The sequence below is a fragment of the Sceloporus undulatus genome, chromosome 3 (genome assembly GCF_019175285.1).
Source record: "Sceloporus undulatus isolate JIND9_A2432 ecotype Alabama chromosome 3, SceUnd_v1.1, whole genome shotgun sequence".
NCBI classification, from domain to species: Eukaryota; Metazoa; Chordata; class Lepidosauria; order Squamata; family Phrynosomatidae; genus Sceloporus; species Sceloporus undulatus.
This window is the reverse complement of record NC_056524.1, coordinates 28547909-28568158: the sequence shown is the minus strand read 5'-3', so window position 1 is coordinate 28568158 and position 20250 is coordinate 28547909. Positions and strand designations below refer to the sequence as shown.

General features: G+C 39.7%; 1 protein-coding gene across 1 annotated transcript in view; it reads right to left on the bottom strand.

Moving 5' to 3' along the window:
* The window catches only part of FGF9 (fibroblast growth factor 9), a 90825-nt gene that overhangs the window by 56351 nt on the left and 14224 nt on the right, over positions 1-20250 (bottom strand). The window contains exon 2 of the mRNA XM_042456360.1: positions 12324-12427. Within this exon, the coding sequence (XP_042312294.1) occupies positions 12324-12427 (104 nt within the window). The remainder of the gene's footprint in view (positions 1-12323; positions 12428-20250) is intronic.

Below are 20250 nucleotides of genomic sequence, written 5' to 3'. Positions count from 1 at the left end.
CTAACAGCACTTCTCTCACTTTTACTCTGGATCCCAGAAGGATGCAGTTTTTCACTATATGCACATAAATAAAAACAGAGCTGTAAAAATTAAATATATTTATATAAAATATGAACTATGAAATTAGATTTATTGTTTGTTTGTTTGTTTGTTTGTTTCTGCTTACTTCAGTTGCTCAAGATGAAATTGAGCTGCGTCCAAGGTGACAGTTTAAAAATCCTATTTTCAATGTTCTTTAGTGAGTAATGGTACAATCCTCTAATTTGAGTCAATGGGATGTCAAATTCTTAAATCTATGAATCCAGAGATTCTCCCTTTTGCCCACAATGCCTGACACAGATGGCACCTTGATGCTGTCATCAGTTTTGCAAAGAGGATATTCCCTTTGATGCAGATATTGCTTGCATTCATTGGTCCTTTTACAGTACTTTTCTTCAGCATAGCACATGTTTCTGATTCTTAGAGTCAAGGTTCGAGTAACATTTCTATTAATATGCTTGAGGTGCCAAGATTTCCAGTCCAGGTAAGTATTAGCAGTTGGCTTATTTTGCATATATATGACTATTTTGTGATCTTCAGTGATGAGGAGAAAATCTAGGAAAGGGGATATGTTCAGTTGTGTTGTTACATACAAACTTGATTGCTGGATGGATAGAACTGATGGGCAATATAAACTTTTCTAAGCATTCCTTGCCCTTAATGTAGGCCATAAAAATGCCATCAGTGTATCACCACCCTGTGAGAAGTTTGTAATTTGTTTCATTAAGGGTGTTATTTTCTTGTTTGTCCAGCAACAGATTTGCATAAGGAGGAGCCATTTGAGTAGCATGAACTCTCCCTGGAAGCCAAGATGACTAATCTGAAATGGTTGTACTCTAGAGGGTACTCTTCCAGGAAGGACCAGAGCCATAGCAAAACAATACCTCCAAACCCCTTCCCAGTGCAATGACCCAGAAGGATACCATGGTTGATATATTAACCATTGAAAAGATCCACCAGAATCAACAGGGACACACTCCTTTTTCACTTCAGTTTCAAGTGACCAAAGATGTCTTTGCCCCATAACTAGAACAGTAACTAGACTGAAATGGTCCTAAATAATATGCCTCATCCTGGAATCCCAAGAACTGAGGGGCTAATGTCTTGTCCTAAAGGGAATATTAAGGACTGGAATATAATTATTTGATCCCTTCAAAGGTTTTTTTTTTCTATAGAGGTCATAACAACAGGCCCATTTAGGCACATTTGGGGCCTTGCCTTTTTGTAAAAAGACAATAACCCATTTATCCAGTTACCCAATCCCCCTCTGGCCTGTTTAATAAGCTGGGGCAAGGGCAATGGTCTAGTGCATATGTGCTGGCTTTCACATATTCTGGAATTATGTCCATATACTCTGTATGTATAAATTAAAAAGTGTTATGAGACCAGCAAGGGATGTGCATTAAACCTGAATCAACTATATCTTCGAACACAGAGAAAAGCCAAAAAATTCTATCTGCAAAGTACAGGGCAAATATGTCAAAGTGAGTGACTGATTTTCTTAATTTCTTTTATGGGCCAGATAACTGGCCTGTGGACCAGTATATTTTGGCAATGTAATTCACACTTGTCTGAAACATGGGGTGATAGCTTTGAGTATTGATGTAGAAACACTTATGCTGAATGAATACACTGAGTTTATCTTTTCAACTGAAAAGATAATGTCCATTTTATCATTTATTTATTTATTTGACTCTGTAGAAATGGAGTAGAAAGATGTGCTATGAAAAATCTGGAATGTTATTCTGCCAACACCACAGAATTGCATGCTGTGATGGAAAGGCTCCATTCAAAACCCAAGACAAATGGCAACTTCTATGGAACTTCAGCTCAAGTAAATTTTGAACAATGTGTCTCCATCTGACAATAGAAAATTCAAAGAGGAAGTATATAACATATTGATGTGCATTATATATCTAGTGAAATAATATAATGTTGAAACATCAACTTTAAAAAAAAACAACCAAATATCAGTGCTTTTATTTCATAAAGATTTGAAATGGGCAGATTGACAGCCTTATTTTTCAGGATATCACATTGAAATAGACGTTGATAAGCTGTATGATGACTACATGTAAAGGAAGAGATTGTCTGAAGGAGCAGAACATTGATCATAAAAAATGCTAGAAGGCAATCTCTTTCACACTTTCTATTCCTGTGTTAGTGCCTACTGTGTGAAAGTTTTCAGTTTAGTGACACAAGTCTGGATCAAGGACAGAAACAGGCTGAGTAATAACATTGTGAAAGGTGAGCTGCAGGAGAAACTGAACATTAACATGACCTGTGAAGAATTTCTAACATTCTTAAAAATGAAAGTGAATCTAAGGAAAACAGCCAGAGACCAGCTCAAATACAAATCTAAAAAGGAGAGAAGCTAAGGATAAGGCAACATAGCCTTAAAACGACAACATCACATTACTTTTCAAGTACCTTAGTATGAAGATGTCATGCTGGTTACCTAGTTTCAGAGAGGGAAGAAACAACAGTGAAATTAGGGTGGAAGAGATGTAACAGGCATAGGAAGGTTGAAAAGGCTGCAAAAACACTGATATATATATACTGATATACAGTACTGAAAAACACTAGATTATTGTAACCTCCTTCTGACAGGGCTTCTTCTTTCACACCTCCATCCTTTAATCTCTGTGCAGTTTTCAGCTGCCCGTATTGTCACATCTGCTCACCGCTTTGACCATGTTTCTCCTCTTTTATCCTCCCTTCATTGGCTCCCCTTCCCCTTCCGCATCCAGTACAAGCTTTTGTTATTGACTTTCAAAGCCCTCCATGGATTGACCCCTCCTTACTTATCTGACCTTCTTTCTCCTTACATTCCTACTCGCACCCTCTGCTCTGGTAGTCAAGGTCTCCTGTCACAGTGTAGGACTACCACTGCCCCCTCCCAAATTTGTCCCTTCTCGCTTGCTGCCCCTTACTCCTGGAACCTTCTTCCCCCACATGCACACCTCATCACTTCTCAACCCAGTTTCAAAACTGAATTAAAGACTATATTGTTTAGAGAAGCATTCCCAGAGGTGAGCCCCTCTCTGACCCAGGAAGCCTCCTATTAACCATCCATCAAGAAGCCAAGCCCTTCCTCCAGTCCATCTGCCTTGGTCCAGGCCTCGGAGGTGGAGAAGATCTGCTGGACCTGATCCTATTCCCCACCACCACTCCCTTCTCCTTTTGTGTTGTGTCTTTTAGATTGTAAGCCTGAGGGCAGGGAACCGTCTGACTAAAAAATTTATGTACAGCGCTGTGTAAATTTACAGCACTTTATAAATATAGGTTAATAATAATAATAAATAAATAGGGGGCCCCACGGCTGCTTGTGCATCTGGAGTGCAGGTCTCCTCATAATTTGGCATTTGCCAATGCTGACAGAATTGCAAGGCTAGGTGGCAGGATTTTCTGCCATTTAAATTGTACACAGTTGACTTTCCCCCACCATGTATAATCTGGTGGGTAATTAAAACAATTCCCCAGCTGTCTAGCACTTTTATAAACACTGCTCCTGAGCTACCACTATAGCAGGAATGTAGCTACAGCATGGGCAAAATAAGGGCATGACCCCAAATAATATCCCCCCTCCATTAAATATTCCTTCAGTTCTCCAAATTTCTAGCATTGCAGAAAGTGAGACATTGAAAATTATGAACACTTAGAACACTTCTATTTTGCTGTGATTCCATTCCTTGTGTAACTTTGCCAGCCACCTTTCTTTTAATGCCTGTATTGCTAAATGTTCAATTGAGTTTTAAGCTACTGCAGTGTTTAGCATTTTTGCACTAAAGCAAAAATTCATCAGGGAAGGGGCACAATTCCTATGAAAGGCTATGCCCATTTTGCCCTCTCCCTCCCAATAGCTATATCCCTGCACCAAAGCCAATATTGCTGCTACTGGGCCACTTGATCACCTTGTCCCCAACACAACATACTTTGTCTGAGGATGTAACCACCAGAATTAAAACAGTGAAACCCATAATTCCAGCTACTTGAATCCTGAGTCCTGTTAGTGCCACAGCTAGGCTGCCTGTCACTGGGTTCCTAGCTACCTGTGGAACATGAAAAGCCTGTCAGGAAAAGGGCAGCACAATGCCAAGTTGTACTGGCAAGCCTTACTACATTACAGACTTTAGTCATCTTTTCTCCAGGGTCCTCTCAAACCAAAAATCACCGCCAACACCACCATCATAAACAACAATGACGGATGCCATCTCTGCTTTTCTCTTTTCACTTCTCTATAGATTGCATCCATTACAGACAACTTCCAAAAGTGTTGTCTCTCTTAGAAAAAACAACAAAGAGCCTTCTGGCACCTTGAAGATTAACATGGTTTGGACTCTGTAAACCAGCTATAATGCATGTGATTTATAACGTGGCAATTTCAGCATAAGCATTTATTTTCCCTCTTAAATGCTACACATATAATATGAAACACCTTAGTACTGCAATGTCAGCAGCCAACAATACTTGTACAGCTTTGGCATCTCAAGCCAAGTTTTTCAACACTGCCCTAGCATACTGGTTGGCACAATCCAATATCCCCAAATGCTTATTTGTTGGCATATTCATCAAGGCCCATGAGGACAAGAAAATATGCATTGATTCCAGGCCACAACAGTATTTCTGCTACTGTTGGCAGCTGTTGAAATATGGGTACTAATTTTGCCAGTGTCAACAAGGCCCTAAAGGATCATGAATATTAGATGTTATGTTTCATTGAAAGTAATGGAATTAGATCACAGCCACTTTTCATCACAATGAAGCCTGATGGCAATCCCCATCTTCTGCTGACAGTTTTGAAAGCCAACTCAGCCAGCCTAGGGCTACAATCCACCAGGAATTCCTCCTACGCAAGCCCCGCCATCAGAAATGGGAATTGCACAAAAGCATAGCTTATGCCCCAGATGAATAACTGCCAAGTTCTTCATTAGCTCCTTGCACATTAATATATTCCGGGCTGAGGGGAGCTTCTGTAGTTCAATATGATGTTAAAATTCTCATGAGAACCAATTGCAAAATTAACACAGGAAGGGCAAATGCCAGCTCAAATGTTCAAATCTAACAAGTTTCCAAATCCATTTCTTTGGTATAAGAAGCCAGCGTCATGCTTAGCATTATAGAATGTAAACATTTGCTCTTCAATTTAAAAAAAACTAAATAAAAGACTTTCAAAAGCCTTAATACTGGCCTGTTTATAATGCAATAATGGCCTCTTAAAAGAATAAAACTGCAGGCCCCATTTATTACATTAAAATTTCCAAGTCCTCTTGGGTAGCAATCCTCTCACAATTCTGGGAGTAAGCGGCATTGAAAACAATGAGTAGAGGCATGTATAGGACTGCACTGTTGTTGGACTATAGTGTGGACCTGAACTCTCCCATCCCCTATAGTCAGGGGCCCATTCATACTATACAAATATAGTACTATGATTTCATTTCAGTTGCCATGGTTCACTCCTATACAATGCTGGGACTGGGAGTGGAGGGAATATTTAGAATTTTCAGCCAGGAAGCACTAATGTTTCATCAAACTACAAACACTAGATTTCTACAGGAAGTTGCCATAGCTATGGACCATAGTGCTACAATTGTTTAGTGTGAACAGTCCCATTGTATTTCATCCAGTATTGGTTTGTAGTGATTTCTAGTATATAAAAATCTATCAGTGACTGAGCTTGCATTTCTATACATTATGGGATCTGGGGGGTAGGGGTAGATTATATCATTGTCCTTGCTAATCAAAAAATCCCAGCACTCCAACCCTTTGAGCCTGGCAAACATGCAGCTATGGGGTGGGAGAGTGGGGGGAGAATGAGGGCTCTGCCCCCCCCCAAAAAAAATTCTGCCCTTCCAATGAAATTTCCCAAATTTCTAGCATTGCAGAGAGTGAGGCGCTGAAATTCAATCACATCTAGAACTCTTAGATTTGCTATAGTTTGGGAACTGAAGGAAAAATAATTGGGAAGAGAGGCAGAATTATTTTGGAAAACAATGCCCAAAGACTTTGTGCAGCACAATCTCATGCCCTTAAAAAACAAAACTGATATACAACAATGGGATGCTACAAGTTTGGATACATAAATGTCAGGGGAAAGGGGACCCCTTAATCCTTTTACCTCTGGTAGGACAGTACAGAACATACAAAAGGCATATTACTGATTTCCAAAGTCAGGCTGGTCCATGCCATAATACTTCCAATTCCATTTATGGTTGCAAAAGTTGGATACAGTACTAAATAAAGCTACAGGTGCTGGACTACAAATACAATGGACTGCCCAAAAGACAAATAGATGGATTTGTATAAATAAAGGTTAATAATAATAATAATAATTCACAAGCAAATCAATCCTGAACCCTCACCAGAGCCAAAATGACTCAACTGAGACTATCATATGTTAAGGAAAATGCAACATGGGACATACAGTAGTAGAAATAAAACATGTATGTGAAAGTCACAATGACTAAGCAAGAGCAATTAAGAAGCCACACAGGTGAAAAAGCTAATGTAATTTAGAAGTCTTGAATGTCAAGGACAGAATTGTAGAATGTACAATTGGAAACACCTGAGATTCATTAAGTGTACAAGGTGAAATGATGAAATTCTTAAGTATGGGTTGAACTATGTGAACCAATCAAAATGAGTGTACACGCCCACTGGGTGGAAACTGATTAAGTGGGTGGTGATTAACAATGGCTATAATAATTGCTATGTTTGCCAATGTGTTTTGTGGGTAGTTGTGGATAGTTGGAGTGTTTTGGAGATATTGGAGATTGTAGAGATTGTTGAGGGCATTAGTATTTGTATATAGTAGAATAAAGTAGATCTTTTATATAAGACTACTGAGTTGTCTGGTGTCTTGAGTGAAGATACAAGAGCCAGCAGAATCCTGGAGAAGTTTGAAGACATCTCAAGAAGAAGAGTGAGAAGGCTTGTCAGGGTCTTCAGCCTATTCTCTGAAACTCTGCTGCTTTGAAGAAAAGCATTAACCACTGACCAAAGCTGGTCAGCACCACTGCATAACAAGGTGGTGAGTTAGAGCCAGAGGTGAAGAGCTACAACTCCCATCATCCCTGACATCATACTTGGGACATATAAGGGAAGAAGTGGAAGGCAACAGGAAAAGAAGAAAACTGAATTACAGTTAAATTGGCTTAATAAGGGAAGCCAAGATACCTACATGTGCAAGACCTTAGCAGGGCTGTTGATAACGGATGACTTGGTGATCTCTTATTCATAGGATTACTATAATTCAAACTCAGCCTAACAACACTTAAGAATAAAGGATGGTACATGTGTTGTATTGCTTCGCAAAGACCAATTCTCTACACAATGACTGTCAGTGGACAATCTCTCTTCGTCCTCCAGATACTCCTTGTGGACATGAAAACTGCCCTCTCTGAAGCCTCCAGGAGAGCAATTCACCTTTTAGATAATTTGCATGAGTCCCTACACTGCTTGACATTTTTAAATGCTGCTCTCCACCTTTTTTTTTTCTTTGCAACTACAAGTTGACTTTTAACCCAGAGAGTCCCAGGGAAAAAAACTGATTCCCAAACACACCACACCTGTCCACCACAGTCTACTTGGAGGGTTGTCTGCTTCAAGTGGAGTTTAAAATTAAAGAGTCATGGAGGAAAAGGATGGGCTGTGAGGCTGCCCATCCACAGTACTATTAGAATCAGCAGATCACAGTCTTTCCCACTATGATGAGATACATTCCATTTTTATGCTAAAAACACACCAATTATCAACATTTGCATCTGAACATATAAATGAGTACATACAAATCTGCATGCTTTTTTCTTTGTCTTGGTTGGGTGTGCATTTTTGTCTTTCCCCCCTCTTTGCTTATTCCTACTACCCTAACTCCCTATTACCAAAGAAGTATCTGGTTAGTACTTGCATAGGAGGCTGCCACTGAATACTAGGTGCTGTAGGCTATAGTTCAGAAGAAGGAACTGGCAGTCACCTCTGAGTATTCCCTGACTTGAGAAAACTATATAAAATTCATGGGGTTGATAGGTGATTTGAAGGCATATACACACACATGTAATTTCTGAGGCTAAAAATAGCCAAAGGGTTAGATGGTTTATTGTCACAAGCACAAAGCAAAGGACTTGCATTCAGGTCCTTCCCTCTCTACTGTATCTCACATTGCAGCTCTAAAAGCAAATTCTATCACAGGACTATCAGTAAGAATAGAAACCACACTGGAAGAGATAGACCAATGCTTTGGTGACATCTTGGATTCAACTTTAAGACACATGATCCTAAGAACAACAGTTACCAACATTTGTCTCATTGCCTTTCCAAGGATTATCCGGCACTAGGATTGGATAGTCATTCCAATCTGCAAATTCCAAACATTGCTATCGTTTGCAGGGGGAACGTAAACTGCATAAGCCACCAAAGCCAAGGCCTTGTTACCCTGTTTGATAATCTGATCGTGATCAAAAAGGTCTTAATTGGGAGAAGAGGAATAATTAAGTGCAGCACTGAGTGCACACCACTCTTCACTGTTCCATAATTTATCCATGGACTACCATCTGAGAACCTCTGCACTATACAGCCTCTATATAGCCACTCTAGGGGTGTACCTACAGGGGTGGGGAATCAAGGCATTGCCCCCAGATACGATTTCTGCCCCTGCTCATGAAATTTTCCTTCAGTCCCAAAATTTCTAGCAATGCAAAAACTTAAAATGTCAGTTGATCATTTCGAAATACACTTTAGGCAACCAAAGAAAATTGGGAGATAAAATTACCAAGGGAATGCAAACACAACAAGTATAAGAACTGTAGGGTGAATGATTTTCAGTGTCTCACTCTCTGCAATGGTACAAATTGGGGGACTGAAAGAAAATGTCATGGTGATGACCTCACACACACACCCTGTAGCTACACTCCTGCTGCACAAAGAGCTGCCTAGAGTGCCTTTTGAGACTCAAAGGCAGAATATAAACAGACAATAAACAGATACATTTCTTCTTGATTGCCAATCCATAAATAGCCATTGCTTTCCTAACAGAGTTGTTCAAGAATTTGCAATTAGGATGACCAATGAGGTGGCAAAAAACAAAGCACTAGTGATGTTTGCTTGCACACTTGTGTGTGATGGCTAACGTGTATTAATGAACCATCACACAACTAACAATTGTTAGTTTTCATATTTCCCAGGCAAAACACAGTACAGTTGTTTTTCTTGCTGTTATGTGCCTTCAAGTTGACTCCAGATTCTGATGACCTCATCACAGGGTTTTCTCTGCAAGATTTATTCAGAGGAGGCTTGCCCCACTGCCTTTCTCTAAGGCTGGGAGAGTATAGTTTGCCCAGAATCAACCCGTAGGTTTTCATGGATTCAGACATTGGTTTCTCCAAGTCCTAGTCCAAAATTCTAACCACTTCACCACACTATCTCCACCATACACATATACTCAAAGGCAATTCAGCTCAGTGGGAATTTGTTGTTGTATGCCTTCAAGTCGTTTCCAACTTATGCTGACCCTAAGGCGACCCTATCATGTGGTTTTCTTGGCAAGTTTTGTTCAGAGGGAGTTCTGACATTGCCATCCTCTGTGGTTGAGAGAGTGTGTGACTTGCCCAGGCCCAGTGGGTTTATATGGCTGATCCAGGATTCGAACCCTGGTCTCCAGAGTCCAAGGTTCAAACCACTACACCATGCTGGCTCTCCTGCCAGATAAATGTGGTTCTATACAATCATTAAATGCAATGCCATCAAAGTAGTGTCCTTACAAAATAATCCTAAAGAATCCCAAACCAAACATCCTGCATCACTGCAGAACATCCTACTACCACTAGATAAACTCTGTGTAAATGCAGTCTTCTCCGCTATACTGTTTAAGTACTACTCACATTCTAAGTAGTTTATTCTAATGTATCTGAAGGTGCCAACACAGTCCATTTTTCACATGAACAGCATCCCTCTACCATTTTAACATGCTGTGAATGGAGTGTTGCCACAAAGATCATGAAACATTTTATTTGACCAACAATGGTTCTCATTATCTATATACATCTTATCTGCCATCTCTACACCATTGCGTTGGGTCACTTCCTTCCCTCTGAGAGATTAAAATATTATTTAGCCCAGTTCAGGAGATGATTTTGTTTGTTTGTTTGTTTGTTTGTTTGTTTGTTTGTTTGTAGTATTTACACCTTGCCTTCCAGCTGAAATGGCTCCCAGAGCATCTTACAAATTGATAATTTGATGCTCCCTTACCCTCTGCCTTACAATCTAAGCCTCTCTTAGTTCTTCCTCTGGCTCTTCCACTCCATCACTGACTAATTCAAGATGTGCTGGGTCCCTATCTGTGCATCATTATAGAACTACGGTACCCCTCTAAACTTACCTTCTCCACAACTGAAAATGCTCTCCATGCAGGGATTATTTCTATCTTCCAAAGGTGCAAATAGTTACCCTGGTCAGCCTGTTTCAGCTCCCAGAGTTTCTCCCATGAGTCTCCAAGGTTCCACATTTTTTTAAAAATGGAGAAAAATGGAGAATCGAGCTTTCAAAGGCATTCAGAGGGTGTAATGCTTGGATAAAACAAAGTGCACTGTATACATTGTTTTGGTCTCCAAACATGAGACTTTTCCTGAAACCAGAAATAACTTTCCAATCACTTTCAGTTTTCTTAGAAACTGGAGGTGGAACCCACAGCAGCATGGGAAATGGGAAAGTTGTGGCCCTGCTATATACACCTGAATATCACCTGGATATATTTCTAGGGTGGTAAACCTTACTTCTATCTAGGGCTGCACTGCCTCAGGGGAAGGGTTGCCAAATCTCTGGACTTGATTATCCAGCTTTCATGGGTTATCTTCAGGTGGGAGATGAGGGTGCAAATTCTGCAGTTTAAGTGGGCTCAGCTCCAGGAAAGAGGGAAGAGCTGTATGTAAATTTCCAGCTCTTGTTGCAAGGCTGAATTAATTTGTTGCTGCAACTAATAAACTGTCACTTGGCAGTCTATGTATTTACTTAGCTTTCTCCTTTCCTCCCAGTCATTGTAGTACCAGGACTCACCCTCCGCTCTGCTCTGCATCCACTTTCTGGCAAGAAGCAAGTAAACTAGGTTAAATGTTACTTATTCCATCCCTCTAAGTAAGTGAAAAGGAATAATGAGGAAGATCAAAATTTCACTTTGATCTAAGAACAGCCCATCTGGTTAAAAAAATTCTGTCTTAATTTCCAAACCAGAACATGCATTCTGGGTCAGTGAATATTTGAATGACAACTTATGAGCAGCTTGTAACGGTTACCCTTCTTTCCTTATTGCTGCCACCAATTTTGTAATGACTACCCTCTTTTAAGGGCTGGCGGTAGGGTCTTTTCTTTATATAGTAGCGTGGAGCTGATATGTATGACTGACAAGTTTTTATGTAAACCAAAATATAAACTTAATTAAACAGAATGGTTGAACATCTCTTTCTTGAACTGAATGATATTATGTAATTGTTAGTTCAGGCACAGGTTACTTAGTTACACTTGTATTATTTGACTAGGCTACTGTCACTTTACTTTTCCCTAGATATCCCTCTATCACCTAGAGACTTTCCTGCCTCTCTTTAGACAGTGCGTTCTCTTAACTCAGCCACCAAGGCTAACCATATCCTGCAGGATATTACACTCCAGTCCCATCCTCTCCTAGAGGTCTGGCAGTGCAATGGTAGGGAGCCCTTTCTACACAGACTCTACCCCTAACCGTCCTTCTCGAGCCCTGGAACCCTCCCTCTCAGGATTCCAGCCCCTAACTCATTCCCGCAGGAACTCCTGGACCTCAGTCCTCTCTCCCCAAGATTCTAAACCCTAACTCCCGTTCTAAACTGTCCCAGTTCCAACTGACTCCCCAACTGTCAGTTCGGAATCTTCAAAAGTTCCAGCCTACAGGCTATTGGCTGGCCCTCAGCTGCCTTCTGATTGGACAGCTGGGAGTGCTCTCCGTTACACAGCTGTGAGTGGTACTTAATGACATCAGCAAGGATCTTCCCTAGTCTCAGGTTTGGACCTGGAAAACCCAGGGTCTGGGATGATTCTGAACTGGCAGTCATATGGGTCATATGTTGTGAGTTCTATACCAGTAATGAGGTGAGTTACTCAGTTTCTTCCTTTCCTTCTCTCCATCATCTTTTTGAAATTAGGCCAAGGACTGCAGGCAATTAGACTGTATGTTATACACTCATGATTTGGACACAATAATCATAACAGTTTAACTCAATTAAAGTATACTGAGGCCAACATTTCTCAAAATGTAAGGAACTTACCGAGCCATATAGTTCGCCTTTCTCATTCATTCCAAGATAAAGTCCACTGTCTACCCCTCGAATGCTGACCAGGCCCACTGCTATACTGATAAATTCCAGGATACCTGCAGAATACATAAAACAAAATATATTGTTTCCATTCACCAATTCAGTGCTTCTGGGATTGCCTTTTAATTTATTCAGAGGCATTATTAAAATGGCAGCTGTTTTCAACCAGATGGAAGAATTCCAGCAGATGAGTAATTGTTAGAGACAGAGGCATCCTTAGCACATAAAAGACAACTGTACAAAGATTCTTCCTGACATTATGCATTGTAAACAGCTTATGGCTGCCAAGCTCATCCCCTTTCCGAAAGGGTAACTGATTCTGAAAAAAGTTTCATAAGCCTTTCTGATTGAGTATCATACCAGATCCAATGTTTCAAGGAGTCCTTTGACACAGTGAGACATACAGAACATTTGATAACATTATTTACAGACTGATGTTTTTAAAAGATACAGTATTCATTTTATAGGCCGTGAAAGGTTATTTTGCATCTGTTGAAACAGAACTCAACAATGAACTCAGAACTATAACTGAGGACACAAGGTGGAAGGGCTGGAAACAAGGTGGAAACAAGGGAGAGGGTCTTCTCAATGACTGCTCCCAAACTTTTGAACTCTCACCCTCAGGAAGCTAGGATAGCTCCCTCCTTGTTCTCCTTCTACCAGCAAGTAAAGACATTCTCATTCCATCAGGCTTTTAGAAACTGACTGTGATGGGTTTTGAAAGGAGTGCTGTGCTGTTTTGTTGATTTTTAATATGGCCATTTAATGAATTTTAATGGTTTTTATTTTAGAAATAGTTTAACCATTTTTAAAATAACTTTCATATTTATATTTTACTGATGTTTTTGTATAGTTTTTAATCTGTGTTGTTTTTAGTTCTATTACTGGGGGAAAAGTGAGGCATGCATAAATAAATAAATAAATAAATAAGTCAGTGACTGTAGGTGGCTTCTGTGTGAGTGGGGTGGTGAATCTGCCAGAGGTTTTAATTTGGATGTTAAAGGATCCTCTCCCCAAATGGGTTCAGCACTTTGGACAGCTCCAGGGATGTAGCCATAGGGGTGGGGGGGGGAAAGAAAGGCACTGGCCCAGCAAACAAGAATTTGGCAACCCCAAATGAAATGTTCCATCAGTATGCAAATTTCTGGCATTGCAGTAATTCAACTGCAGTTCAGCATTTGGAAATCCAAAGAAAACAAGCAAGCAAAAGTTACCCAGGGAATGCAAACAGAGCTAAAATAAGAATTCTAGGTGTGAACAATTTTCAGTGTCTCACTCTCCGAAATACTAGAAATTTGGGGCATGAAGGAGAGTTCAGGTGTTGAATTCTTATTTGAAGAGGCAATGCTCTCATTTTGTTATACCCTCCTGTAGCTACACCACTGGATAGCGCCATTAAAATTCATACTTAAACCCAGAGCCGATTTTCAGCTCCTACCATCATTGGACTCAGCAGCTACAACTATAGTCCAAAACAAACTTCAGAAATAATCCAGTCTGAGACCGCTTTAATGCTAGGGAATTCTGGGAACTGTAGTTTTCTGAGACATTTAGCCTTCTCTGTCAGAGAGCTCTGGTGCCACAATAAACTCCAATTCCCAGGATTCGCAAGCATTAACCCAGGGCAGTTAAAGTGGTCTCAAACTGTTTTATATGGAGTTCATTCATGTTCTAATTGGACTAATAATTCTGCCTGTGAACACACTTTGTTAAACAAATCTCCAGAAATATTTTTCTTTCAAGTATCACTGAAGGGAAGTGCAATAGATTTTATTTACAGAATTATAGTTGGCCTTACATATCTACTGATTCTGCATTCATGGATTCAACCATCTACACCTTGGGGAAAAAAATTTTTAATCCAAATAACCAAACCTTGATTTTGTAATTTTATATAAGTTACACAATTACAAAGCCATTGGATATAATGGGACTTTGGTATCCATGGAGCTTTGTATTCATGGGGGTCCTGGAATCAAACTCTAGTGGATGCCAAGGGCTCACAGTACTATAAGAAGGATGGCCTCAGGTTTAGGGGAAGCCCTAAGCAAAGTATCCTCCTCTGGTTTAAGAGTAAAAAGTCAATAATAACAAGTATGTAACAAGTATTATAGATAAGCAATACTTGTTTATGGGGAGGGGGTCATGACTTTTTCAATTACTTTTTCAAAAAGTAAAATCAATAGTTTTGTTGTTATTCCCCCCCAAGAAAATAACACACTACATGTAGTATTGTTACTTCTAACACATTACTTCAAAACTCTGAATAATGCACTTGAAAAGTAAAAATCACAATGGTCCAGACTAGTAGACCCACCAGTCTGCAAAGAACTAATCAGCTGTTTGAACCGAATAACTAAATCTCAATTTCTGTTTATACCATAGCCCTACTAGAAGCACTTATAGACTACAACAGCCTTTCAGAACCTGATGATGGTGGTGGTATTGGTATTCAGCATCAGCTATAATCACAATGGTGTACTGTGTTCATGTGACTAACAGAAAAACAATTAAACAGGTACTGGAACAATTCATTTAGTATCTTTAGACATACAATCACTGTCTTAAAGCAATTGTAACCCAGAAACAATCTCTACTTTTATAAATTTGGTGTTTCTCATGCCGTTATAAAAGTGGTTTGGGAATGAACTTGCTTTTCCAATTTCAGCTGAATATGCTGCCCTTTGTCAATCATCTCAAAGTTTTAGAAAATGCTGTCAGCCCTGTAGTCAGCTCCATCAGGGCTAGCCTGAAGGAAGAGACTCCTCCCTCCATAACTGTCATCTTCCGGCCTGCGAGGGAGTTGACCAGGCAGGCCCAGATCCATCAGGGCTAGCCTGAAGAAGAAGAGCCCTCACTCAAGTCCATCTGCCTTGGTCCAGGCCTCAGAGGGAGAGAAGAACTGCTGGACCTGATCCCCTCCCCTACTCACCATTTCCTTCTCCTTTTGTGCCGTGTCTTTTTAGATTCTAAGCCTGAGGGCAGGGAACCGTCTATTATCCCCTCTGTTGTAAGCCGCCCAGATTCCCAGTGACTGGGCGGCATATAAATAAATCCTATTAGTAGTAGTAGTAGTAGTTCTTTTTTTTCCTGAGCAGACTGCCTTTCTGCACTGGAGAAGCCTGTGAAGCCATCACTGACCCTACTGTTAGGTAAAGGAGACATGTTTGTTTGTTTGTTTGTTTACTGGAAATTACTGTATTTTATTGATTGTATTTGTATGTTGGGGGGTTGTGAACCCACCTCAATCCATAGGGAGAGGCGGAGCAATATAAATAAAATTTTTATTTTATTATTATTTAAGTGCCTCAGGAGCAAAGGGTGTGTACCAAGTGGCCTGCTTCATTCCCCTTAAAGTAGCCTTGTTTCCTCAACTGTGGTGCAGGATGTTAAAGTCAGAGGCAACCACCAATCTGGCAACACTTTGGGGGGGGGGGACCAAGAGCAAGGTGCCATTTTATCTTTTACCTCAGGCAGCCAAATATCCCAAACAAGCCCTGTGAGCAACCTACTCCCACAATCTCTTAAAGCATTTTAAAGTGAAGCAGATGAATGCCACAGTCCATTTCTGCCAAAAGGTAGGTGTTTGAGGAAAAGTTGTGTCATCCCCTCCTTAGGGTGTCACCTGGTGCAGTCCCCATAGTGACGCCATTGGGCCAAGGCTACTCCCATTATTGGCCATGTAAGGACTAGGGACAAAGAGCCATTTAAAAAAAAAACAGGTAATAGAACTCCCATTAGCAACAGAAAAGTAACTTCTCTTGAGAGCCAGATGTCCCTGTCCTGTGCAAAGCTAGCTGCTCCTTTCTTAGGCAGAGAACATTGAATTTCTCAAGGAGTCTCTGTATGTTACATCTGGGGGAGGGGGGAATTAGGTGCAGTATAGGTAAAACTTGCCAAATTATAGTTCCAAGTTATAGTCCAATGAAAAAGTTTTACCTTTCTTGAAGGTAGAAAACCTCGAAGAGTTAAGTCCCCAGTCACTTGTTTAAATTTCTGCTGTTGTGGTTAAATTTGGTATCTTGAAATCCAGGGGAAAATAATCATGAATAGATGTGTTAGCCACACAGCAAAATACAACAAAATACAAAATCTGAGTTCTCCAGCCAAATGCTACCAAAAAAGGGGGATTATTTTAAAAGTGAGAATAACCATCTATTTGATTTATAGATCATCTAAATTTTAGTCATGATTCTGCCCTGATACTGCCATAGGATCACCATAAGATTCAAACTGCTCCTCTGATAAATCTAGTTGCTGTGTTGTTAGGCAATGATTTCCCATAAAGGAGGTTGCAAGAGATTTGAATGGAGGCCAATAGACTCCCAGTGTTATATAACTCAGCATGCAGGCAACATCAGGTATATTATATATTAGCCATTTACTGTGAACATTATCTAGAACACCTTTTGAGATTTCCATTTTTCCCAATCAGACTGGCATGAAATCTGACTTTGTAACGCTAATTTCCCTCAAGATACTTTAAATTAAATGTAGTTATTCAAGACCATAACTACATTGGCCCTTCCAGCCAGAAAAAGTTAGGCAATGTTCCTTGATCAAAGGTAACAATTTTCATAAGTGAACATAATAAAACTTTGATAAAGTATGACTCAGTGCAAGGCACTATGGAAGAAACACTTCTTTTCTCATCAAATTGGGGATGAGGATTTAAAAAGGAACATTTGTAGTTTTAACTGGGGTGGCTATACAAACAGTACACAAGCAGAGTATTTCTGCAACTATTGTAAATAAGGTAGTGACCTAAATACTCTTTGAAAAGATAGCAACAGAAGTATCGGTAACTTGCCTGTTCACCAGAGACAAGTAACAGCTGCTTCTTGGTAAGCATCCAGTGGTGCATTGGAGCCAGGGCTCACAGGCAGTGATGCATTCAAGTCTTTTATTTGAGCCTTGAATCTCAATTCTGGGAACCATCTTGAACAGAAAAGAAGGGGGTAAGGCATATTTCTTGGAGAGTAACAGCAAATGTGCTAGTCAATGGGCTTGATGTGGGGGTTGAAGTCTGCTCAGCAGCCTATCCCCACTGCACATCAGAGGAGGCTTCTTACATTTTTAAAGCCTCAAGCCCACTGCCTAACACATTTGTTGTTATCCTCTGAGAATCATGCCCTACACTCTGGGGGTGGATCTTGCCTGCTGCTTGAAGTGGATGATAGCAGCAAGTTAGTCGCTAAAAATATACAAGTCATAATTTGAGCTGAGTCAGTGCATCATTTATTGCTGAGTCAAGTCCAAGTCAAGTCATTAAAGCGACTTGAGTCCAACTTGAGTCTGAGTCAACTGGCTCAAGTCTACATCACTGTTCATCGGTTCAGAATGCTATGACTTGTGGATTAATAGAGATGATGATATAATTTGCCACCCTATCCCCATAATTCATTTCCCTCTGAACATAGTTGCAATTCATACAGTAGGCTGAGGGAGGGATTTTCCCAACAACAACATGTTGTTATGACGGTTCTTATTATTGGGCAAAGCATTGGAGACAGCTTGGGCTTAAATAGGCAGTTAGAAACTATTAACTTTACAAAAGACAGTGCCTAACAAAGACAAAAACTGCTACAATTAGTTTGTTGTTATTTGAATTTTTTAAAACACATTTGGGAGTTTGGCTATGTGGACTGTTAATGTATTCATTCAATCAATCAATTTATGCCCCCTTTTCTCCCAGGATGAGACCAAGGTGGCATACAAAAATTTTAAGATAGAAATTTAGCTAAAAACTTATTTTACAAAAGTTAAAAAGCAATTAAATAACAATTCTGTTGAAAGGCACATGGTTAACACAGTTTAAAATACATTTGAAACGTAATTTAAAAGATACAAAAAAGGAGCATATCACTTTTAAACATTGTACTACCATATGTTTAAATGAGCTGCACATAAAAAATTGCCATTACCCCATTTTGTGGGCAACAAAGTGGCAATGTATGTTGCTAAACAGCACTGTCCAACCATGATCGATTTTTACTATATCTTGAAGGCAGATTGAGAGTTTCAAGAGCTGCTGCAGCCTTAGAAAAGAACCGAGAAAGCATCCTAGCCAGCAAACTCTGTGGCTATAAAACATATATGTGGGGGGGGGGGGGAGATAGAAGAGTGGACTTGTTGCAACAGTGGTGATGATGCTACTCCCAGTTTTATAGCTGCTCATCTTTCAGCTGCTTTAGATTTTATGACAACCACCCAGGTGCTGCCCCATTACACCAGAAAATTTACAATACACCAGAAAAACTGCTATATAACCTGCTAACAAAATCCACAGAAGAGCAAAAAACAAAGCATATTTTTTAAAAAGCCTAGGCTGTTTTATTTTGAATGTGAGCTCAAAGAAGGGGTAGATGCACCTCTTGCTGGCACATTTGATGCTTTTTTAAAAATTCAAGCTCTTGCTATCTTGTTTATAAAGGTTATATGATAAAAACTAAGACATTATAAAAAAGAAACCAAGTTACATTTTCAGCCACCTGCATTGGCCATATTCAATTTGTTATTGTTTGTTGTTGTTGTGTGCATTCTAATTGTTTCTAGCTCATGGCAACTCATGGTGACCATGTTCATGTTCTACCTGCCAATTATGTAGCATCTAAAGAGGAGGAACCTGACAGGAAAAAAGGGGGTAACCTTAAATCAGGATCAGAAACAGGAAGAAGAAAATATAATCATGTTATGGAGCTGCCACTGCTATTTTTGGAGCCATGGTTGCTGATCCTACATGTCCAAAAGAGAAAGCGAATTTACATGGCCACACTCACGCATAAAGTAAGAGGTTATCCAAGGTAGTATGATCTGGAAATTAAGGGAAAGGATCTCTTAGGAAAGGTGTGGGCAGTCAAAGAAGGTCTATGGGCCATATTTGCCCCATTTTTGTTCAATCTAGACCACTGTGGCTCATACTGCATGAGTCACTGTTTCAGTCCTTTTTCAGGTGTAAAAACTGAGATATAAAATATCTGGAAATTTTGAAACCATAGAAAAAGGAAAAGTATTCAAGCAGAATGTTTCTGTAATTAAGGGGGGGAAACAGATTTTTTTGGAAAAGTTTTACAAACTCCCCCTTTGCTGATTAAAAGTCACTTGAATACTTTAGGTAGAAAAATGCATTATGTATAATTGAACTCAGTGTAAAAGTTTCATGTTGATATAGTAAAGATACCATTTATTTAGAAAATAATTACAACTTGAATTTATTTTTTAAACATATTATTATTGCAAGTGGGGTTAAAGGGTTCTGAATGGTAAGGAACATCTGAGTTGTAAGTAACTTCTTTGCTTTTGCCAGTTTGTAAAGAGTAAGCAAAAAAAAGGGGGGGTGAGAGAACACTAATAAAAACAAAAGGGACCACCAACTGAAGTAAAACAAAGAAAAATATTTTGTCTACTCTATACTTCCATATTGCCAAGCAGATATAAAGCACTCATTCCTATAAAAAGTACTGATCAAAGAAAACCAAGACTTGAAATTACAATGATGTGAGATACTGTACATAATCTTCCATAAAAGTCAAGCTGCTACATAGTTTTTAGAAATTATGTGGGAGGAATAAATATATAAATCCCATTATCTTTAGTCATCATTCTAAAAGAAAATATTCCATAATCATTTTTTTCAGAGAAAAGTGACTTCAGAAAAAAAGGGGGGGGGAAACATTGCCCCCTGAATTTGTCAGTCCCCCCCCCCCTGACCTTCACAACTCTATATGGAGGGTCTCAAAAGGCATTTTAATAGAAAATTCTACCACCTAGAGGCCTTTGGTGAGAAATTTCTCCTGGGCTTCAGAAACCTCCAAAGTTTTGATGAAGGTATCTTGGAAGGTTGGGCAAGAACTACACAGAGGTCTCATGCAACCTGCAG